We start from the raw sequence: 18,203 nt of genomic DNA, 5'->3' as shown, positions 1-18,203 counted from the left end.
AATGATGTTCATACGTAGAAGCAACGCTTTGAGGGTCAGAGTCTAAAAAAGAAGACATTCAAAATACAAAAATCCTCAACGTCAAATAATGAGTTTTCCCTAATGAGTATAACATAGATATGTATTTTTAGTGTTTGCAGAGGAGCCGTAAGTGGAGCATTTCTTTGCAATTAAACTGCCACAGGATGTTTGCTGCTATAATGAAGGAAAGAAACCTTAATTTAACAACACTAAGAGAGCTATAATGTAGCCATTAGCCGCCTCTGCCACAGGAAGTTAGCATGAGGCACCAGAAAGTGCATCTGATAAAGGGCCTGTGGTGTTGGCCTTTACAATCTCTCTCTTACAGTAGATCCTCTTTAATGATTCATGGCCTTAATAGTGTCCAACAGGAAGAAGGTTTTGTTTTTTATGTCCAGCGAAGCAGGCTGCTCACTTTATACACAAACAGGGACTGATCCCAGGCCAGCAGGATGTGGCATGTGTGTGGCTTCCCAACTAAATATTACAAGCTCATTATTATGTTTTTTGACGTTAAACCTGTAATAGCTGATTTTGTTTTTGCCACTTGGGGGCAGCAGAAACAAGATGTGAACACAAAACACTGACATATCATATAGGAAACGTATTAGCAAACAGCTGCTCATTTACACATCCAGCAGTCACGGAGCAACGTTATCATTCATATGGAGTCATGTTTGTTGTATAGGGCCCTAGGATTTCACGGAAAACATGGACGCAATCGTGTAATCCGATGATAAAAATTTAATCACCTGTAAAACGCGGAATATCGTGGAATTTTGTATGGATGAAATGTGTATACAATTTATGAAAATCAGGGTTTTCTCAGCCATTATAAGCGTTTTTTCACCGCACCTAAGTTGACTTAACGTCTGAATGTCGCTAGTTTCATGTCTGCTATTTGGTGCTATATTGTAATGACAACTTAAAGGATGTTCCCCCAGCCTCATCCTGTATTATTATAATTATCATTATGGCTTTTGTGCGACAGGTTTTGCTATCTGGATTTCTTGAATTCCAGCGCCTCACCCCGCAGCCTCTGAAGATAAAAAGTGGTTATACTGTAGTAGAGTCAGATGATTGCTTTTAGTGTGATGTCTAGAGATATGGCCATATTATTGTACTCTAGTGATTATTCAGGCATGGCTGCTGTGCCTGAATGAATGCAGCAGTCACACTAGCCTCGGGTCATTTGCATTTTGCATCAGACACAAAAAAAACACAGCATACTGTCTGCTGTTTAAGAAAAGACCAGTTGTTTGCTTGTTAGACACATGATGAAACTCTATCACTATCAAATTAAAGCTGACATTTCCGCTTCCGCCATGTAGAGGCAAAAGCAGAAGCTTCAGCAGAGTTGTAAAAAGGGAACTGTGAAATGTACAAATCTATAAAGATATGTGTGAAAAGTGAAAACAGTGTTTGCATTTGTATGAATGATCTGATATGAAGACATGAGTTTGATGTAGATTGAAATATTAATGCAACTCTTGTGTTTGTAGTGCTTTTTCATGCTGATTGGTCGTGTCTGTTGCCAAAACAGGAAGTCTGTGAATGCTTTGCTGAGCAGTGTATCACAGTGTGTGAGCCCGGCTCGCCTTTAAGCAAACACTGTTCATTTTTGTGCAATAATCAGAGCAATGATCGACTAAAAACACACGCACGGTTTGAGAGAGAATGAGGAAATCTCTACAAAAGTACAACATGTGATATCAAGTACTTAAAACAAACTATCTTTCTGGTTTTCTATCGTCGTGGTTTTTGGCTGTGGAATCCATCAAATCAGTTGAATTTACTGTCACGGAGAAAGATATGAGCAAGGACAATCTGCTCTGGCTGAAATGGTTGTTAAATCATCTCTGGATTGATGTTGCAAGAACTTTGGATGAATCGACTTTAGCTGATTTAAGAGATAGAAGAAAAGCACAGTAAGTATCGTGCGTGTGTCACATTTAACCTCCGGCTTTGAGTCTACAAGGACATCAGAGTAACGTGCATTATTCTCCCTGACAAGTGATAAAATGCTCACGTCTGTGAGGAAACTCTACTATTGATAGTGTTTTCCTCATGTGTTATTGCCCGCTGGTAAGTTACTGTAGCTGATCGGGTTAGAAATGTTTAATCTTAATCGCACTGAAGCATGACCGAAAACAAATCTGTTCCGCCACAAATGTGCATATTATATTACATATACATAGAACATGGTCATTAGTATTGTAATGACAACTTAAAGACGCTCCTTAAGGGGAGACACCCATCACCATGAAACTTCTCCAGTGGATTACTTACATTAAGCCTTAATTCAATTTATTATTATATTTTCGGAAATGTTGTATTTAAATATGCAAATGAGGCATTGTCTTATGAATTAAGTGCTAATTTTACACACATTTTCAGAACAGAAATCTGAACATTGGATAAAGCCAGGTTCAACATTTTTATTTCATTTTGAAAACAGGAAAGTTTGGTGTATGTAAGTGCTACTGAAGGGGAGATTTCTGGCTCAGAGTGAGAAAAAAACTAATTTTGAGCATAGGGTTTTTAAAGATATGTATTGTAAAATTCCATACATTTTGCAAAACACTAATAGATATCACCGTGAAACTTCCCCACTTGATTACGTCATTAAGACAGTTATTTTTTGTGTTTTCTGAAATGTTTTAATGCCACTTTTTGGTGAATATAGGAGAAATCTACCGACAAAGTGTAATAAAATAAACACCTAAATGTGTATTTTGGGAGTTTTCTTTCCAATAGTCTGAAAGAAGACAAGTTATGGAAGCAAAATAGTCTCAAAATTGACCAGTGCATGAAAAACGATGTCTTTGCCTGGGATGTCTCTCCTTAAGCCTTAACAAAAATACCAAAGTGCCTGTAATCACACTAAAGTAATGTACATGCATAAAGACAGAACAGGACAAAACAACACCGATGACTAACTAGCCTCCTGGTTACTACAAGTGTTGGCATGGCAACCAGCAGAGCATGACTGTACGCCTAATCGGCAATTTGAATAAATCCTAACCAGTCACATTGCCTGACTAGATCTTTCTTTTTGCTTCTCTAACAGCAAAAAAAAAAGACAATTTGTTTCAAGAACAGGAGCTTTTCTTCCTCTCAGTCAGGCACCTGTTGGAAATATTCTCACTCTGCTGCTTTCTGTCAGTTTGTTGGTCTATATACAGTATACGGGCGGCTGTGGCTCAGAGGGTAGAGCAGGTTGTCCACCAATCGGAAGGTCGGTGGTTCGATCCCCGGCTGCTCCGGGTCACATGTCGATGTGTCCTTGAGCAAGACACTTAACCCCAAATTGCTCCCGGAGGCATAGCCATCGGTGTGTGAATAAGTATTTAGATTAAATCCTGATGGGCAAAGTTGGCACCTTAGTAGCCTCTGCCATCAGTGTATGAATGAATGTGTGTGTGAATGGGTGAATACTGACATGTAGTGTAAAGCGCTTTGAGTGGTCGGAAGACTAGAAAAGCGCTATATAAGTCCAAGTCCATTTACCATTTACCATATACATACATATTATTTATATATTCATTAAATGTTCTCTCTTCAACCTTTGTGCTTCATGGAAACAGCAGATCCCTCATGTTTTGCATATGGTGCGTGTTGTGTAATACAAGCGGTTGGTTAAGCAGGTCAAAACAAACCATGACACACGCCATTATAGATAAGTGCCCTATAAAGATGGTGAAGTTAATAATAAACAAACTTCAGCTGGGTCAAGGTCCTCCAGTTTATTTCTAGAACTTTACTGCAGTGAAAAGGTCTGTTGCATCCCTTAGCTGGCTACAGTGACGCAGATGTTTGTGCTTAACACATGTGGTCATGTGCCTTGACATCAAAGCTATATTTGGACAGCCTACGAACTCATCCTAACTTTGCTTTATATTAAATCAAAATTCAAATAACTGGCATGCATGAAAAGTGCATGTAGTATGATTTGACAGCACATAAAGAAATTACAATCGGTACAAAAGCTTGGACAAAGCCTCACCAACAAGTTTCTAAAGTGAAGATTGAAGTCATACATTTCTTGGTATCCTCTGGAATAAGACAAATATCTTTCTTCGACTTTCTGAAGCTCTTTCAAACTTGCTTTGTAACTTCAATCGAACCTTCTCTGTTTTTATTGGCTGGACCGCAGTGATGAAGTTACACGATTGGTCGGCCGAGTGTTGGAGTTTTCCTCATTAGCCGTTGCTCTTTCAAAATGAAAAGGCAGGAACAGTCCTTTGTTTACGTTTTCCGGGTGGCGTGTCAGCGGTGCCACTAACCTGCACGAGTGATCGCCTCGCTTGGATCGGACGCTTGATGGGCTGCCACGCGACACAAGGTACTTGACACCGGATTGGACGAACGCTTTCCCTCATGGCAAAGATTATCAATATAATGTTCTTTGCTCATGGGCTGCTGCTCCCAGCTTTCAAACCGGAACCAGCTCGTTTGGAAACTTTCTTCTCGTATATCACGAAACTAGTTCACCGAAATGTGTTTCTGAAAACATTTTATGCGAGAAATAAGCCATGCAGTTGCTGAATCTGTCTTGATTTGGGATCGACAACACTTAGTTTAAAGGTTTCTAGGGAGTTTCCAGAGGTAGCGAGGCGTGCAGTTTCTGGACACCTCTGATTTGCATAAAGTAGCATAGACCTCAACTTTATGCAAATGAGGAGCGGCCAACCCTGTCTCTCGAATCGCTACCAGGATGCATTGCACGGCTGCTTAAACAGACAATGAATTGGAAGCGTGGAAAGGACAGAGGCTGTGGACACGTACCATTACTGGATTTAACATTATAGACGTGACCACTGACTATTTGTGTAACAATTTAGCCTCAAATTCACAGACTGACCAGACACTTTTGACCGAGTCTTGTTTTGAAGATGCTCTCCTCTGCATATACTGTAATGAACCGTATTTCTGCTCCTTCTCAGGATGGAAAAAGTCAGCTGGTAGTCTCAGATGGTATGTTTATCTCCAGTTAGTAATGTGTTAGGTCCTGAAATAAATATTAAAGTGAACACATTTTTAGGAAGGAAAAACTAAGTTTGAAAAATTCCCTAAAATGTGATCGCAGTAAATCACTACCCCCAACACTGTGAGACTCACATACTCACCGTCACACTGATACAAATCCTCGCCTTAGGCTTTGTTTCTCGTATCGCACTATCAGCGCTGTTACGTAACTGCTGTCTGTGTGTATGCACACACAAAGAAAAAAACTATTTATAATATTGTATTAAATATGTAGAACTCAAAATGAGGCTATTTAACAAATCAAAAGGGTTTATCTTCCCGCGAGCTATTGTAACATCTGAGGAAGTGAAGCTGCATTCAGCCTGCTGTTCCATCACTTTACAGTGATTCTCTAAAAACACCCTTTTCTGTGTGTTTTTAATTAAAGAAAACAATGGCTCCATGATAGAATTTCTGCGCTAATGGGGGCTAATAATTGCAGTAGCTATTTATGTGTTTGCAAAATCACCAAGAGCTTGCAAAGCTGTTTTATTTACTCCGTTTTGGCTAATTAAAAAAATTGGTCTTTCAGGCTGCTCTTTTTTTCTTCTTCTTTCTTTCGGTTTGTTCACAGTTTGTCCAACAAGCCGCAACATAGCCTATTATGTCTCCTATTTTGTAGCTGTTATTATTCATTTAAATTTGTTGGGCGGCCGTGCCAGTAAGGAAAGCCCCACAAGTAATTATCAATGAAATCAGCGGGCTGATAATTCATGTGTTCTCAAAGTGCTGCGTAGCTACATTCTTCCAGTTTACAGTCACATTTTCTCCAGATTTAATTGGCAAGTTAAAGCAGGCTGGCTGCTGGATCCAGCTGGCTTGTTTTAAACGGACCCCAGTCGGGCTAATCACCGACCTCCTCCCTTAAACTCATTCATACAGTTAGGAATCCACACTGACAGCAGCGGCTAACCTTACTGCACAGACTACATATAAAGCTGCTCTAATATATTCCCACAGGAAGGCTTCCCACTCTATAATTTGTTGACTGCTGCAGAGGGTCTAAAGAGCAGCAATACTCTTTAATGCACTTATAAACACAAGCACATATAACCACACACACACATACACACACACTATTGCCTTGAGAAAGAGTTGAGAGTGCTACTCAGGGAGGAATAATTATAGATGGCATTGGATTTCCTGCTCTCCACCGTGTGCAAACAGTGTTTAGCCAAGCAGGGTTTGCTTACTTCACATGTTTACACCATGGCACTACTTGGCAGCAGGGTCACATTATTGTAGTGTGTCTGAATGTCTGCAGTGGAGGCTTAACAAGCAGGGGAGCTGTGTCACCACTTCAATACACAAGCAGCCTGCTTCTTTATTTCATTTTTTTCTCTCCCAAAAGTGGACGGGAATAGATGCTTGCTGCTGCACTGGGATGTTTCAGCATTACAAATACTTTCACATACATAGGGGAAGTGAGATGCTCACTCTCTTGCAGTTCTTCCAGCTCAGAGAGAGAGACTGCTTGTAATATGCATGAGTGACTGACTGTTTGCCTGCAGATATGTGTACGTTCTGTATATTTATGTTTATGCATGAAACACTGCTCTTCTCCCCCCCAATACCTGGAGCTGTTGTAGTCGTTCCAGAGAATAGATGGTAATTGAATATCTTCCTTGAGCTGGCTGTGAAACCTCATTATCAGCCCCTCTGCGGAGGAGAGTCCAGGGAGAAGACACAGGGACCCTTGGGGAGAAGGGGGGGAGGGAGAGGGAAAAGAGCAAGACAGAGTTAAGACCCTTGATTCAGTTCAAATCAGCATCACAATAAGAAGAATGAAATGGACGGCAAAAAGCTCACCTATAGAGATACCATCCAATGACCTTTGTACCTCGCATGGAAGCATCTGCATCTATTACGTAGGTTACTCTTTCTATTTGTCAACTCTAAAAACAAAATAAATAGAGAGTGACCTGCAAGAACAGAGAAAGCAAAGAAGGATGGAGAGGGGGAGAGAAGCAAATGAAGAGATGAAAGTAGTGTGGGTTGATGATAAGAGGAGAAAAGGCTGAGTTTATATCGTTTAATTGAAGCTATAGCTCAGTACCTCTTGTTATTCTGGCCTTGTACATTCCTCCACTGTACGCCGTGCAGAGTGAGAGATTGACAGAGTGAAACAGACAGAGCGAGGGAGGAGGAGTAGGGGGGGATGCAGAGATTGCTGCAAGGAGAGGAAGACAATATGATGTGACACTGTAAGAAATGGGCAGGAAGGACAAGGGAGGAGGGGTAAAGCTCTCTCGTAGGTGTTATCAGGTTAAGCCACCCACCACTGGCTGTCGCCATGGTGACACCATGGTAACGACCAGGTGTTCAACCAGGATGGAGGAAGACCTTGCTTATGCAAAGGGGCTTCCTCTGTGTTTCTTGTATCAGATGTCGGTTGTTTTAAAAAACTCGTCAGCAGATGTAATAACTTACTCACTCACCACCAGATTCTCACTTTATGATCTGTGTCTCATCTGTGTAGTTGAAACTAGATGTTCAATGAGTAATCGAAGTCGCCCGACAAAAATTGATGACCAAATCAGTTGCCAACGAATTTAATTATCGATTAGTTGGAGACGAGGTGGTAGAGACAACACTTACTGGAGTGAAGTGAAAGCGCATAAACGCGATGGCAGAACCGATCATGACCAAAAACCCTCCTGGTTCATGACAATTGTGTTAGCAGGAAAGTTCATATTCATTCATAAGTATTCATCCTCCTTTTGCCTCTGTTGTTAGTTAGCACATGCCTGAAACACCATCAAGATACACTTAAAAGCTGATACTCAATAAGAGCCGCTGAGTAATTGTGCGATTCAAAATCAGATTACTCGATTTATTCGTTTCAATAATCAATAGATTATTTATTTTTTTATTATCAAAATAGTCGTTAGTTGCAGCCCTAGTTGAAGCTCAAAACCGATCTCTTAGAAGCACCTTTACTACTCTTGTATATGAATGTTTGTGGGGTCAATGTTGAGGTCAAATGCGTCTTTTTTCGCTGCATGTGTTGTTTTGTATATATGTGTGTGAGTGTATATGTCTCTTACTGTATGGCTCTTCCATTCTTAAACCTATAAGCTGATTTGATAACGTGCTTACAGAGATGTCTGTTTCAATCCGTTGGTGTTAGCTCTGTTACATCACTGCAGCCAGCTCTGTGTGCGAGTGTGCGTGCACGTGTATGTGTGTCGCTGAGCAGAGTGGGTTTTGGTGAGGCAGGGGTTGTGTATTGAGGCCTAACAGACGCTGGGCACATGGAAACACACCAGAAACAATGACACGTGCTTGTGCCATGCGTGCACTGCAGGCTAGACACACAAATATAGAAAGCAAAGTCAAACGCACACCACGGACCTTTACTCTGGCTCTTAAAGGCATACTGAACTGCTGCTAAACACACATCATGCCAGTTAAGAGATAACCTCTGATCTGCATCCTACTGCCAGGCCATCGATATGCAAATCAGTGGCTTTTAAATGCAAAGCTACACACTGTGTTCAGTGGACTTCTGGATTTGGGTGACTTTTCGACGCACATCTGGACCTCTCGTATGGTTATTTCCAGCAAAGTCACACTTAAGATACAGTATGTGAATGAAAATGGACATGCCTACTTTATGATAATCAGATGCAGTTTGGGGCAAAAAAACATGCAGTTTTTTGCAAGCAGTACAAATGTGTTATTTTCACCTAATCTAAAAAAAGAGTCCTATAAAATATGAAAGAGTCCTATAAAAATACTAAATCCTGTTGGACTGCTTTGAGTGTGAATAATCCAGTCCAACAGGATTCAGTACGCAGCCACAGCTAAGCTGAAGTTCATTCAGGTCCAACTCTCACTGAAGAGTTTACAGTCCTCGTTGCCCTCGTCTCTCCAACCACCTTCAGTTTCTGATGGATGTCCATTTCTGTTTTGGTACAGGAATGTGTGAAAATTTGTTTTCTATCATGATTTGGGGGGATTTTGACCATATTCTACCATAGCCAGCAGGTTGTTGTACTCTGTATTCTCTCTATCGTTCAATTTGTGCTGTTTTCTGACTGTTGCATGTTACAGTAATCTTAATTACAGCTGCAAAGACGAATCGATTAGTTGTCAACTATCAAATTAATTGCCAACTATTTTGATAATCATTCATAAAATTCTCTTAATCCAGTTAATTAAATGTGAGTATTTTCTGGTTTCTTTACTCTTCTATGACAGTAAACTTAATATCTTTGAGTTGTGGACAAAACAAGACATTTAGGACGTCATCTTGGGTTTTGGGATTGACAGGTTTCACCCTTTTCTGACATTTTATAGACCAAACAGCTAATAGGTTAATTAATAATCGACAGATTAATCAACAATGAAAATAATGGTTAGTTGCAGCCCTAGTGTAAATAATCTTACAGTCTATCCCCACCTTATAAATCATGTAGTAGACCCCGTAATGACATTTCCCTACCTGCTCTGGCGGTGCTGTTCAGTAGCTGAGAGGAACTCGCACACAGTGAACAAGAGTCTCACACTATTAGTCATTTATTATTATACTTGGCTGTCACCACACACTAGTGGGATAAGCTATTTGGGGCAGGTTGCACATTTTAACAGCCTGTAGTATTCCAGCTAATTGTTCGTGTTTTGTGCCAAGTTTGTTTGTCTTGAAATTACAACGATACCAACAGTCTCATTCATAAGTGATAACAATCTAAATTTACCTTACGCCTGCAAGCCAGAGGGTTTTAATAGTGGAAATTAACCGTTAAAAATGCTTTAAAAAAGCAATGAAAAAGTAATTGAAAAATGCAGAGTATAAATGGACAAAACCAGGTAGTCGACAAAATATGCATAGTGCCTCTAAAGTGGAGTTAAATGAGTAAAGTTCAAGTCTCCTGAGGGATATCATATAATAAAGTATATGCTCAAACTATTATACAACTCCAGACAAAAGGAATAAGGAAAAGCATCTGGCTGGTGAGCGGTAAAGAAGGTGAAAAGGTGACAAACTGCCAGAAGGGACAGAGTTGTGAACCAAAGACAAAAGAAACAGAGAGTTGAAGGGATGAGAGGAAAGTGAGGAGGAAGCTGGAGAGACAGATGGGAGATAATCCTGCGGAAGGACACTCCTCGGCTCAGGGTCTTCATATCCTTCTCCTGTTTCCTATTAAATTACTTCACTTGTGTGCTTCCTGATTCAACATATGGGAGCTTGTGTTATGTTCCATTTGATGTTTCGCACATACAGCTCTAACGTACCTTTTTTTTTTTTTATCTGTGTTGCAGATAAACCTGCGGCTTATTTTAGTCAGCGGGAAGACGAAAGAATTCCTCTTCTCGCCCAATGACTCGGCAGCGGACATCGCCAAACACGTCTACGACAACTGGCCGATGGGTGAGTAACTCCATTGAGATCACTTCAGTGATTGTTACTGGGAAGATGTAGCAGTGGTTACATCTGCATGCGTAGTCTTAAGGTGAAGCCAATAAAATCATCCTGAGGCGATTTCTTTTTCTTCACTTTGATTTATTTGTGACTCAAGTCTTTTCACTATCATTTTCACACCAGTCTCATAAGGCCTACCTTTGTGCACCATCGAATTCATCACACATCTTCAAATTCATTGTCACACTAAACAGTAAGGCAATCCAGGCACTCTAAAACATTAGAATAAGTTGCAACGATGAAGGAAATATTAAAAAACGTATATTTTAGTGGCTAAATCATTAAAAAACTCAAAATGTTTTGACCACTAGGTCTTCTTTGTCAGGGCTTTTTATATTGTCAGACTATTTGGATTGTCCAAAACTGATTCAACTGATCAGATTTTGGTATGTGGGGTTTAGGTAAACATACTTATTTTGTAAGAAGTCACATTATTATTGCATATGCACAGCTGCAGAGTTTTTGCGTAAGCTGCTAATGCACTTGGAAGCCAGGTGATCTGACTTATCTTGGCTGTATTTTCTAGAACAAAGCTAAAGGCAGCTGAGGAGTTCAACTGTGCATCCAGAGAGCCGAGATCAAATTCAACCCGGTGCTAATTACTTACATGTAGGTCCATATAGCAGTGTGGGATCTTTGGTGTAGGGTAATTAGAGTGCGCTCCTCCTTTCAGCCTGATTATCATTGCATACAGGAATGTGGGATCACAGCACAGCTTCCTCCTTGCTGTAATACACCCACTTCCTAACTGCGGCTCCACCAGTCAGTGTTAGAATTCATTCAATATGCCGACCTTGCAGCACCTTCAAATCTGAACACCTTTTCCCACGGTGCTGTGAATGTAGTCCAGTTTTGGAGAAGCCCACAGTGCATGAAAAACTATGAATTATAACTGATGGACTCGGGACTGAAAGGAAAAACTCAAGGAGGAATCTGTCAGTTTTGGAAGCGCCCACAGTGTTCCTCCCAGACAACAGATCTGAACCCTGTGAGACCCAGAGCAGCCGCTCAGTCAGCACCAACACCCTCCGCTTAGCTGGAGACAAACATCTGGCGGCCAGACGCTGCTGCCGTGCGACTCCCCCCCCACTTGTTTTCTCTCTCATTTAATGCCTTCACTTTTGTCTGTAGCTCTTCCCGAGCCACACCTCGCGTTCTTCCTTTGCTTTCCTTCTTTCTCACACTCTGTAGTGCATCCCACAAAGCCCGCATATTATACATTCTGCATATAATGATCTAAGATAAAGGCCCTAAATGTCTGAAAATAGCTTCAGTGCGGTTGTGTGTGGTCTCTTTCTTTCACCATGCAATGACTGATTTCTTTTCACTACACTGTTTACAGTATTTTATATTGACGACACAGAACAGGACTAGTTTAAAATTCAAATTCGATCTGCTGAATTTAGTCAGAGCCTCTTAACAATTAAGCTCTTTGTGTCCTTTTCTATTTACTAATTACAAAACTACACACAAATTACAGAGTCTGGGAACCTTCATTAGCGATGCTCAACAACAAACTGACTTTGTTTATTCTGGTTTTTAAAGCATATTCAACCTCTGGTAGCAATAAAAAAAGATTGCGAAATGTTGTTGAACCTCCAGTTCCATTTGATCAGTGTAAGCAGATGATTATTATAACCACATTTTTGTTGTTTTGCATCATTTCTAATGCCGATAAAGCGGTTTCCACTGTATACACTGATGATATTTTATGGGAAAGAGGTCAAATAATGTGGCAATTTAGACAAAAAGAATTACAAACTTTCAATGACAATGAGGAAGAAAATAAAGATGAGATACGCAGGAACACTCGTCTTCTGTTTTTCTCCACGTCGATGTTTCCATTTAACTCTCTCTTCCCATGTGCCTCTGCCCCCTTTTTTTCTTTCAGACTGGGAGGAAGAGCAGGTCAGCAGTCCTAACATCCTGAGGCTGATCTACCAGGGCCGGTTTCTACACGGCAACGTAACACTAGGAGGTGAGAAAACACAGAAAGTACACCTCCCAAAAAAAAAAAAAAAACCCTTATGTGCTCATAGACATGCACACAAAATCACAGCAGTGTGTTGCTGGAAAGTTCTTTGCTGTTCTCATCTTTTTACCCCGAGCCGCAGAACAGAGGTACCTCAGTGCTCCGGACAAGCCTGCTTTGACGGAGCGAGGGCGGAGAGAGGAAATACAGGAAAAGAAGGGAAAGGGACTGGTCAGGAAGGGGGCAAGACTGGCGTTAGAGTAGACCTCGAGCAGCACAAAGAAGAGACAGGAAGGGAGGGGAGGGAGGGCGTGAAAATGAAAAAGAGGATGGCAGCCCACTTCACTTCTCCCTGCCTTTTAGGTTCTTTAGTCTACTTAACCCAATTTTGATTTGGCCGGTGTTTACGGCCGTCCCTAACCCTTTTACACTCATCCCATTACTGCCATCTATCTGATAATTCCCTTATCGTTGGTTTAATGTGTTTGCACGCTTCCGATCCTCTTAAAGGCCAGTCCAAACTCCCAGTGGTTTTGAAATGCAAACATAGACACCACCCACATCTTACTAAGTATATTTGTCTAATTAATAGGCTCATATAGCTCATAAAATCTCATAATATAAGACACAATCTCCTAAAAAGTATCATTTCACTGAGATATAGGGACTTGTTTTTAGATAATGCAGCTTGAATATCGAATATAAGTGAAAAATACTACTTTTGAGGTCTGAGAAGTGAAGCCGATACTGAAGTACCTTAAACTTGCATTCTTTCTAATGGCCAGCAGGGGGCGACTCCTCTGGTTGCAAAAAGAAGTCTGATTGTATAGCAGTCTATGAGAAAATGACCCTACTTCTCACTTGATTTCTTACCTCAGTAAACATTGTAAACATGAGTTTATGGTCTCAATCGCTAGTTTCAAGTCTTCTTCAATATAGCATGATGTTCATTTAGTAAATTATGGTCCCATTCAACTACTTGGGGAAAAAGAGACATTTGACTTTTAGGAACAGCCAAATCAGCCTGTGTGAAATAACTGATTTGCTTTACATAAAGGATTACATTCTTAGCCATTTCAGGCCTTTTCCTCACCTGCAAGATCTTATTATGCAACAACCTGAGTCATAGTTTATTATTTCATAAACGTAGTTTGTAGCTCATCTCTTTCCAGCGTAGTATGATTTGTACTCTACAATCTCAGAAAGCTGTTAGATGATACTAATAGTGAATAACTTTGTAAAGACCGATATGCTGTAGCTCACTGAATAACCTTTGCATCCTGTCTAACTCTCTCCGTCTGCCTCTCTCTCTTCTTCCCCGCTAGCTCTCAAACTGCCCTTGGGGAAGACCACAGTGATGCATTTAGTTGCCAGAGAGACTTTGCCTGAGCCAAATTCCCAAGGTAACCAGCCCTTCTTTCCTTTCAGCGGGCCTTTTCACACGCTGAACAACTTTAAACGTTCTGCTCCCGGCCATTATTTATCTCTACACATGGCTTCTGTTTTAGAAACCAGCCACTGGTGCAAATAATTGGCTCCCTAAAGTGTATTCCCAAGATACAGCATATTGTGTAGAATATATACAGCTGATATAAATCATATTAGGTGACAGGTCTCCTTTTTGTGACCGTGTAGTCCAAAGTGATTGTATGTAGAGACATGGGGCTGATTTTCAACCTAACAAATAGTCAGAGTTCAGAGGGACATCTAAGGTTGCACAAAGCGCTTCCAGTTATCGACTATCCGGAATTTGCTACGCATTCTGGGTTAAATAAGTGCAAGGTAAGATAAGGTTAAATAAAGAATTAACTCTACAGAAAAAAACCTGTCTTGTGGGGTAAAAATTACAAGGCAAAGTTCAGCTATAATATATCATTTATATATAAAATAAATAAATAAAAAATATATATGTATAGATAGTTTAGTATCACGTCTGTCCGGGTCAATCAATTCAAATATTTAATTGCAATTAATGGCATGATTGTCCATGATTAATGGTGATTAATTGCACATGGGAGTGGACAAATATGCTTGCTTTATGCAAATGTATGTATATATTTCTTTATTATTGGAAATCAATTAACAACACAAAACAAAGACAAATATTGTCTGCATTTAGCATAAAAAATATGCTCAAATCATAACATGGCTAACTCAAGTCCAACAGGACATCTTGAGGTCAGAGGTCAAGGGACCCCTTTGAAAATGTGCCATGACAGTTTTTCCTCGCCAAAATTTAGCACAAGTTCGGAGCGTTATTTAACCTCCTTCACGACAAGCTAGTATGACATGCTTGGTACCAATGGATTCCTTAGGATTTCTAGTTTCATATGATGTCAGTATCTTCACTAGCTTTAAAACTGAGCCCGCTACAACCTCATAAAAATAAAACAAAAAATGTGTATATATATACTTTATATAGTGTGTGTGTGTGGCCTATTTATTTATTCATACATCATAACTGAACTTTGCCTTGTCATTGTTCTCCCACAACACACAGGTTTTCTTTACCGAGTTAATGTGTGTGTTTTTCAAATGGTTACTGCGGTCTGGAAAAACACATTTCTCGCTCCACAACACTGATATTACGCCACAAATAGAGCCATGTCTTTCCTCCTTTTGTCAGTGGCAAGGAAGTGATGATGTCAGTTGGCGTCATGACGACTAAAATAGAAACACAGCTTTTAATCCTGAGATTACCTGGAGGGTTTGTTGGTGGAGTTTTTAGTCATCAGTGACACAGCAGTTACCTCCCCGGTCTTCTCTCTATTCCTCTGACCTGACAACACACACACACATCATCGACAGTCAGACAGGGTCATCATCCGACCAAGGTCTTATGTTGCCAATCAATACATGCAAGCACACATTCCTGGTAAAACGCCTGGTTTACCTCGCGATTGTTGCAATGAAAGATAAAACAGCTGTAATATCCTGTCTCATAGAAGGCCAGGCGTTTTACCAGGAATGTGTGCTTGCATGTATTTGATTGGCCAACATAAGACCTTGTCGGATGATGACCTTGTCTGACTGTCGATGATGTGTGTGTGTGTTGTCAGGTCAGAGGAATAGAGAGAAGACCGGGGAGAGTAACTGCTGTGTCATTCTGTAAATACACACCACCGCCGCCGGCCCTCCATCCTTCTCATCCGTTCTCGCATCCTGGACCTAATGAGCCTGTCCCCCTGTCCTGGAGTCTGTCCACAATGCGGATATGCATACAGACAAACACACACACACACACACACACACACAAACACACGCACACACACACACACACACACTTCTATTTTTCTTTTTTTTCCTCCTCTCTCTCTCTCTCTCTCTCTCTCTCTCTCTCTCTCTCTCTCTCTCTCTCTCTCTCTCTCTCTCTCTCTCTCTCTCTCTCTCTCTCTCTCTCTCTCTCTCTCTCTCTCTCTCTCTCTCTCTCTCTCTCTCTCTCTCTCTCTCTCTCTCTCTCTCACACACACACACATAGAGAAAGACATCAGGCTTGGGCTGATTCAGGATACAGAGTTGGGAGCAGGAAATTGATTAAATGATAGAGTTGATTCCTTTGTTGTACTTGATTTGTTGTCATAACTGAAAATTAGTGGAAGGAACTGGATTTGCATGTGTTTTTCTTTTCTTTCTTTTTTTTCTTAATGCACATCTTTTGAAGCCTTCTGCCACACACACACACACATACAATAGACATACACACCGTAACCATCCTCAGCAGGTCTGTTAAAAGCTCCTCATTCTAGCTGGTTGTCATAGTAATGCAGTGCCCAAGTTTGTGTGTGTGGCCTTGTTTTCTCATACGGACCGCTGAGAAATTTTAACCACTAGGAACTCGCCAACATACCAACACACACTATGACATCCTGTCTACCAACCATATGTGCTTGTGTGATCTCCCTCGGTGCAGCAGACGAAGCTTAGACGTGCCTGATCAGACAACTCAAACCAGGACACACACACACACACACATATATATATATATATATAGAAAACACACCTGTGTCCTTTTTACTGCCCTCCTCTGCATGTGCCCTTAAAGGTCACAAGAGAGAAATTATTCCTTTGTGTCTGCAGAGCGCCGTAGAGACCGAACACGTCCCGTTCTTTCAGTCGTCACATTCTTAGCCAAACAAAGCCTAACAGACACACAAATAGACAAACAACCAAGTGTTGTTTTGGTTATTTGATGACATTTGTGACTGTGTTTTGACAGTCCGCGCATATTATACTGACCGACCAGTGTTGTGATTAATAAAACGTCAGTTCTTCTTCCCTCCCTGATGCACCATCCCGCTCCCTCTCTCTTCGAGGAAAGGCTCATTGTGCCCCTTTTTTTTAAAAACAGTGTTGTGGAGGATTGCTCTGACAAATTGCTGTCCAAGCGGGGAAATTAACTCGGAATGAAAAATGTCCCTTATTTGTCTTAATTAGCTTCTCCTTAATTCTCTCTCTCTCTCTCTCTCTCTCTCTCTGCATTAATAAGCCCATTTTGCACAACCGAAGCATGTGCTCCTTCATCAGATTAATAAATAAAAATGTATATTATTGTTTTATTTTATATTTTTCCAATGGGAGTAATGTTCCAAACCAAGGTAACGTGTAGAATATATTTAATATGAATCTTCTATAGAACATGATGACTCTAGATCTTGTTGATATACAGTATATCAGTGTTTAGTCTATGATTGTGTCTACGGTTAGCTTCTAGCCAGTTCACAGTCACTCGCTGACAATGTCTTGTGCTTAACAGCAGCAAAAACCTCCCTAATCATCAACAGACTGTATTTCTATTTTCTTTCTTTTGTGCTCTTTTATTATCATTTTTTTCATTTGTTTATAATTTAATGTAATCTTTATTTTCTTTGTGGTTTTTTGCTTTAAAAAGAATTGCTTTGTAACAGCACTAGGTCTTAAAAAAAAAAATATTGTTTATATTGATCAGGGTTCAAATCTGTACAGAGATAAACGTTTTCAAACCAATTGTAAATAGCACTAATGCTCCCTCTCCCCCCTCCAGACTTCAAAATGGAATACATCTGTAAACTAAATAAAGGTTATTGAAGTGCAATGGCTTTTGTCGTGACTTGAACCGTAAAACTCCCCGGCATCACCTGATTTTGACAGCCTGCTGTTGACAATCACCTAACTGTCAACAGACCGGCTAAATCAGCCCTTTTTAGCTGACTCAACAAATGTTCAACTATCTGACGACTACGTGGAGGTGGATTGTGAAGTATTTCTGCAGAAATTATTCTTGATAGTCTGCTGGGACACTGTCAGCAGATTGGGTCAGGAAAGAGTTAATATGAGGGCTGTGTTTAACTTTACACACACGTAAAAACCCAGATAGTTACGGTCACAGTTATTGACCAGTGATGCAGTTGACACAGTTCATTTGAAGTTATGAATGAAGTACTTGGATTCTTTTCTTAACTTAGCTGAAGTAGGCGAGATTGGAGCGGTCGCTATATCCTGACAGTAGTACATGAAACAGGTAACCTGAAAAAAATCATGTGCCTCTGTGTCCTCCGGTCCTCCTAACGGCATCTGCAAGATTTCACAGACCGGAGGAAAACAAGCAGTAAGAGCTGATCTTAGGTCTGCCGCCATTGTGAAATCAAACAGAACCATGATGAGGTGCAGAAGTCTAGTTATCTCTCAGAACACTTGAATTATAATATGCTGAAAGGTTATTATGGAATAACCCAATGATGCCAAACATATACTGCCTACTGCCACTTTAAAGTAGTACTA

The 18,203-nt window shown here is 40.5% G+C and overlaps 1 protein-coding gene across 1 annotated transcript in view; it reads left to right on the top strand.

Annotated features, from left to right (window-relative positions):
* Positions 1-17,517, top strand: part of ubl3a (ubiquitin-like 3a) — a 38,397-nt gene extending 20,880 nt beyond the window's left edge. The window contains exons 2-5 of the mRNA XM_074610012.1: positions 10,315-10,423; positions 12,366-12,452; positions 13,772-13,849; positions 15,506-17,517. Of these exons, the coding sequence (XP_074466113.1) occupies positions 10,315-10,423; positions 12,366-12,452; positions 13,772-13,849; positions 15,506-15,558 (327 nt within the window). The 3' untranslated portion in view covers positions 15,559-17,517. The remainder of the gene's footprint in view (positions 1-10,314; positions 10,424-12,365; positions 12,453-13,771; positions 13,850-15,505) is intronic.
* The last annotated feature ends 686 nt before the right edge of the window (positions 17,518-18,203 follow it).

Source organism: Sebastes fasciatus, chromosome 16 (genome assembly GCF_043250625.1).
Source record: "Sebastes fasciatus isolate fSebFas1 chromosome 16, fSebFas1.pri, whole genome shotgun sequence".
NCBI classification, from domain to species: domain Eukaryota; kingdom Metazoa; phylum Chordata; class Actinopteri; order Perciformes; family Sebastidae; genus Sebastes; species Sebastes fasciatus.
This window is presented reverse-complemented; position numbering and strand designations above follow the sequence as displayed.